The following is a 5,388-nucleotide window of genomic DNA, read 5'->3' on the forward strand; positions in this document are numbered from 1 at the left end:
ATGCTCACAGTCAGCTATTGGATGGATCACAGGGCCCCCAATGGAGGAGCTAGAGAAAGTATCCAAGGAGCTAAAGAGATCTGCAACCCTGTAGGAGCAACAACATTATGAACTAACCAGTACCCCGGAGCTCTTGACTCTATCTGCATATGTATCAAAAGATGGCCTAGTCGGCCATCACTGGAAAGAGAGACCCATTGGATTTGCAAACTTTATATGCCCTAGTACAGGGGAACGCCAGGGCCAAAAAGTGGGAATGGTTGGGTAGGGAAGTAGGGGGGAGGGTCTGGGGGACTTTTGGGATAGCATTGGAAATGTAATTGAGGAAAATATGTAATAAAAAAATATATATATATATATAAGTACCGTGGTGACTAGTCTCATAGAATGATTTCAGAAATGTTCTTTCAGTTTCTATTACATGGAATAGTTTGAGGAGTATTGATATTAGCTCTTCTTTGAAAATCTAATAGAAATTTGCACTAAAACCATCTGGCCCTGGGCTTTTGTGGGTGGCTAGGGGCGAGACTTTTAATGTCTGCTTCCATTTCCTTAGGGATTATAGAATCATTTAAATATTCCTGATCAGGGATACAGTATCACTGTATTAGTCATACTCTCCCTTTTGTTGGGAGGTTAAGTAGTTCAAGTACAGAGTGACAGATTACTGCCAGTTTAGTCATCTTAGCTAGGAAATTGAAACAATCTAAACACCTTTCAAACAAATGAGTATATAATGAAATGTGGTACATGTATGTGGAAGATTATTTTATTGAAAAAAAAATGAGATCATGAACTTTTCAGGTCAATGAATGGAAAATTGTAAAAGATCTTAACCTAGAAACCAATTGAAAAATGACACATACTATCTATCACTGGAGGCTCCTATCTGGTACTAGCAATACACCCTTCAAGTGCCAAAGACCATCTAACAAAATGACAATCACCCTGCCGTTGAAAAGCCCTGTTTTGAGATATTCTCAGGGTTTTCAACGAGACTGCAGAAACACTATGGGCTATTGTTTATTACACTTCTTTGTCCCACAGAGATGGAAGGTAAGTCCCTTTTGTTGAACATACATTTAAGGCGCAGGACCCAGAGGCCCCTGAGCTGATCTGACTTGAATGAGGATTGGCTTTTATGATACCAGAAGATGCTATGCAAGCCTCCAAAGGAGGGAGGCAACAAACAATCACATCCAGCCATGGTGCCTATGAACACGTTAACTTGTAAAAGAAACTTTCATTCAAGATTTTTCAATTTAAAATATGTTATTTATTCCTGAACAACATTTTGGTTCATGAAAGTGCTCAGTAAAAAAAATCACATGTAAACATAAATTATTATTAGGAATATTTTTAGCATGAACTTTCTACTATATGTTTTTCTTCTAATTGCTTTTGTCGTTTCAGCTACTACTGAAATACTTTTCCATTCAACATATATGGAGCTGTAGGATGCTTGTCACATATCAATGGTAAAGAAAAAATGACTTCAAATGAGATATATTTCCCATTGAAAAAAGCAAGAGATCAGACAGAGACTCAGAAAGTAAGAAAAAAATTCAGTTTATTGGCATAGTGACTTCATAGGGATTAGGATGCTTAGTTTGCAGCAATGGTGTTTTGAATCCAGTCCACATAGTTGCAGACCTTGGTGTACACACCAGGGTTGTCCTTCTGGGCACAGCCATAGCCCCAAGAAACAATGCCCTGGAGCTGTCCATTGCAGACCACAGGGCCACCAGAGTCACCCTGGAAGGGAGAAATACAGTATTGAAGGAAGAGGCACAAGGAAAAAGGACCACATTACTCTGACCTGAAGATGCCATTCTAGCCATGGTTTGCCTCTCTTGGTTAGCCCATCCTCTGTTCTGGCTGACATGTTGAAATAACCTCCAGAATAGCTCTCCTCATTTTTCCATGGAGCCACTACAAGAAACTTCCTGCCTCATACACTTGGGCATGCTAACCCCAATCCTAGGAAAACAAATTATTTTTGTGAGAGTGAAGCCAATTACCTGGCAGGAATCTTTGCCTCCCTCCAGGAAGCCAACACAGATCATGTTATTGGTGATCTTTCCAGGATAGGAGGCCTCACAGTCAGCCTGAGGCAGCAGTGGGGCATCTAGGCACTGGAGCAGGTCTGGGTTGTTCACTTTGAGGAAAAGATAAGAAGGAAAGTGATTCCGACCAGAATAGCCATCAACATGCCAGTGGTGAACTCTTTTTGATAACTGGGCATTATTCTACATATTAAGGCCCAGCAAGAAACATGGATTCCAAAATAGTGATTATTGATGTCATTTATGGAAGTAATAATAGAATTTTTTCATCTGTTCTGTTTACATTCTGTGATCAAGGTCATTTTGTGTGCAACTCTCTCTAATACCCACTGCACAACTCAGTGTACTTGCAATGAATTTGCATCTTAGAACCCAGTGACTTAATAGTAGAAACCTGATTGGTTCTGGAAAGTTGTAAAGGAAGCTGACAAAGTAGCCTACTCACCACCAGAGCTCAAGGTGTTGCCCCAGCCAGAGATGAGACACTGAGTGCCAGCAGCTGCACAGGAGCTGGGTAGAGCCACAGTGGCCACTCTGGCATTGAGGGTCACAGGAGAAGACAGCTTGATCAGCATGATGTCATTGTCCAGAGTCTTCTTTTTGAATTTAGGATGCTTGATGATGTTGACAGCATCAATAAACTGCTCATTGCCCTCCAGGACATTGATGTTGTGCTCTCCCAGTCTCACTTGGATACGGCTGTTGGGAAGAGAAGCATATGAGCATCTTCCTCTCCATTAACCCCAAGTAGCTAAGAGTTATTGAACTCTTTTTGCTGAATATATCTGGAATGGGAAAGAGGACTTGCCTAATATCACAGAAGTAGAGTTGTGATGTGCAACTACAATTGTGAAATCCAATTACTCTCTGCTTCAAAAGGCAGGGGGGGGGAGGAGGGAGCAAAATATGATTGGCAAGAAAGACTGCTGTGGGAATCTCCTCAAAACTACATCTCCCCCCTTTGCATACAAATACTTCCTTGTTTCTTCATTTGTCCATCTCTTTGCAAAATGTAAACCACCTTAAATCCTTTCCTCTTAAGAACTATTATTCTGATGGGTCTAATCAAATTTGGGATAAGATAGTCTTCATCCATGTAGCTTTGCTACCTTGCAATTTGCTATGAATTTACTTTCTAGGTTCTTTTCCTAGACTTTCTCAATAAACTGGCTGAAGCTGATGTGCATTCAGGTCTGATACTCTCTGGTATAGAAACTAATTCTGACTTCTCTCTATATGTTGAAATTAGTCAAAAGATAATGTTTTAGTACGCTTACAGACTGTTGACATTCACGGAAAAGTCTGAGTTTAGAACACAGTATTAGTCTTTGAGATAGTCTTTTTGTGACTTCAAATTTGGTTCTTTTTATCCTAAAGTCAATTTTCCTTGCCTTCAATATATATCATTAATTTATTTTTGATTGTTTAGGAATGTGAACGGCTTCTTATTCTGTATACTTACTCTTCCCAAACTCAAAAATGTTTCAGTTAGTAATCTTTCCCTTCTGACTACTGCTGTTTACTTTAAAACCTTAGTTCTTGCCTGATCTTATACTGTGTCTGCAGAAAGGCCAAATTTGTATTCTGTACCATTAGGGACCACCACTTACGACTTGTAGCAGTGAGCTGCAGACACCACCCACTGGTCATTGATGAGGGAACCTCCACAGAAGTGGTAGCCAGAATTCAGGGACACCTGGTAGGGAACAGAATTCTCTCTGCAGGTGTATCCTCCAACGATCTTGTCATCATCATCCACAGGGAAGGCAACTTCAATTAAAAAAAAAAAGACCATTGAGGAGAAAATTCATGAAGGTGCTGGAAGGTGACTCCTTCAGGCCTCTGACTAGGCATCCTTAAAGAGCGCAATAATAGAAGGCAAGAAGGTAACACTGTATCCCTGTAGGCAAAAATAAATGTTTGCCCAACATATAGAGCACTGTAGAGGAATACTCCTAAATTGAAAGTTAAAATTCTCATTATGCTGGACATTATCATCTTAAATTTACAGTAGCAAAGTACTCTGTAGGTGACTAAATTTTGATGGGTTACCAGGGAAAGGGCAAGTGATGTTCTCAGCTTGCAGGAATAGGATGCAGAGATGGTTGATTCACTACCTCCCTTGATCGTTCATTGGTGTGTCTTACAGAGCTTAAAAAGTTTAATGTAGTTTGAAATGCATCTTCAAATTATACTGAAAATATAGAGGTTAATGTACCCACAAGCTTTATAGTTCATCTGCACAGTAAGGACAAAGAGAGAGTAGGCTTTACATAGGACAGAAGAATGTGATGTTATTCTGGAAGATAATTGTTTTTTAAGTTTAATTGCATGTTTATGTATTCAACACATTGTAGTATTTAATATATATATATATATATATATATATATATATATATATATAGAGAGAGAGAGAGAGAGAGAGAGAGAGAGATGCAACATTAAGTACCTGCAGGTACAGAGGGCCTAGGCAGACCCACAGTGGCCACTCTGGCATTGAGGGTCACAAGGGAAGATTTTATAAATAAATATACATATATATATATATATATACATATATACATATATATATATACACACACATATATATATATATACAGAAATGTCCATTCTAATAAAAAGTCATTGTTCCAGACTCCTAAGGTTAGAATTTTAAGATAATAATTTCTAGTATAATGAAAAGTTCAACTTTCAACTTAGGAGTATTCCTCTTGTACAGATGACTTGGGCTGAGTTATACCCAGTCTGTTGGGCCCATGCAGAAGACCTGCTGGTTCATTTCCTGGAACCATATGCTTTCATTTCTGAACACATAGTGAATGAGCAAGGAAGGGGTAATAAACCTTAACCTTACAGAAAAACTTGAAAGACTAGAGACAGAGCTACTGCTGGAGGAAGAAAGAGGACATTGGAGTTTTGATAGGGCGAAAAATGATCCTTAGTGGTGGGATTCACAGCTTCTAGAAGAAAGAACAGGACCCAAGTCAAATCATGGAACTTACCAGCTGCTCCCACAAGAGCCAGGAACAGGAGTGTACTCATTGTGACAGCAGGTAGTGAACACTGTGGGAAAGCTTGCCTTTATACCCCAGTTCAGGGAGAAGGAGGTACTAAGGGGAGGGCTCTGTCTGCTACTACACAAGCACACCTGTAGCTTTCCCCTTTCCAGAGACTTCCATTATCTCTGCTTTGTTTGTCTTTTCTGTAGGTAGGTTAGGGACATGAGATAAGGAAAATTTTCTTCTTGGCCCAGAGAAGGATAACAGTTGATTCTTTTTTTTTTTTTTTTGAATTTATTTTTTTTTTGATTTTTAATATTTTT

At 39.3% G+C, this 5,388-nt stretch overlaps 1 protein-coding gene across 1 annotated transcript; it reads right to left on the reverse strand.

Moving 5' to 3' along the window:
• Positions 1-1,542: 1,542 nt before the first annotated feature.
• On the reverse strand, positions 1,543-5,195 carry LOC110289230 (anionic trypsin-2-like). The gene is made up of 5 exons (XM_021155373.1): positions 5,069-5,195; positions 3,677-3,836; positions 2,512-2,765; positions 2,022-2,158; positions 1,543-1,755 (listed from the first exon to the last, which is right to left on the reverse strand). Exons 1-5 carry the CDS (start codon positions 5,106-5,108, stop codon positions 1,606-1,608), a joined length of 741 nt encoding a protein of 246 aa, XP_021011032.1. The 5' UTR covers positions 5,109-5,195; the 3' UTR covers positions 1,543-1,605.
• Between the last annotated feature and the right edge of the window lie 193 nt (positions 5,196-5,388).

This window comes from Mus caroli, unplaced genomic scaffold (genome assembly GCF_900094665.2).
Source record: "Mus caroli unplaced genomic scaffold, CAROLI_EIJ_v1.1 scaffold_24356_1, whole genome shotgun sequence".
NCBI classification, from domain to species: Eukaryota; Metazoa; Chordata; class Mammalia; order Rodentia; family Muridae; genus Mus; species Mus caroli.

What these genes read in the sequence shown, in the direction of transcription:
- LOC110289230 (XM_021155373.1), bottom strand. Translation starts at nt 5,108, where the DNA reads ATGAGTACACTCCTGTTCCTGGCTCTTGTGGGAGCAGCTG. An exon ending in GGCTCTTGTGGGAGCAGCTG is followed by an intron (nt 3,837 to 5,068) that starts GTAAGTTCCATG and finishes TTTTAATTGAAG; the next exon opens with TTGCCTTCCCTGTGGATGAT. An exon ending in GAGGCAAAGATTCCTGCCAG is followed by an intron (nt 1,756 to 2,021) that starts GTAATTGGCTTC and finishes TCTCCCTTCCAG; the next exon opens with GGTGACTCTGGTGGCCCTGT.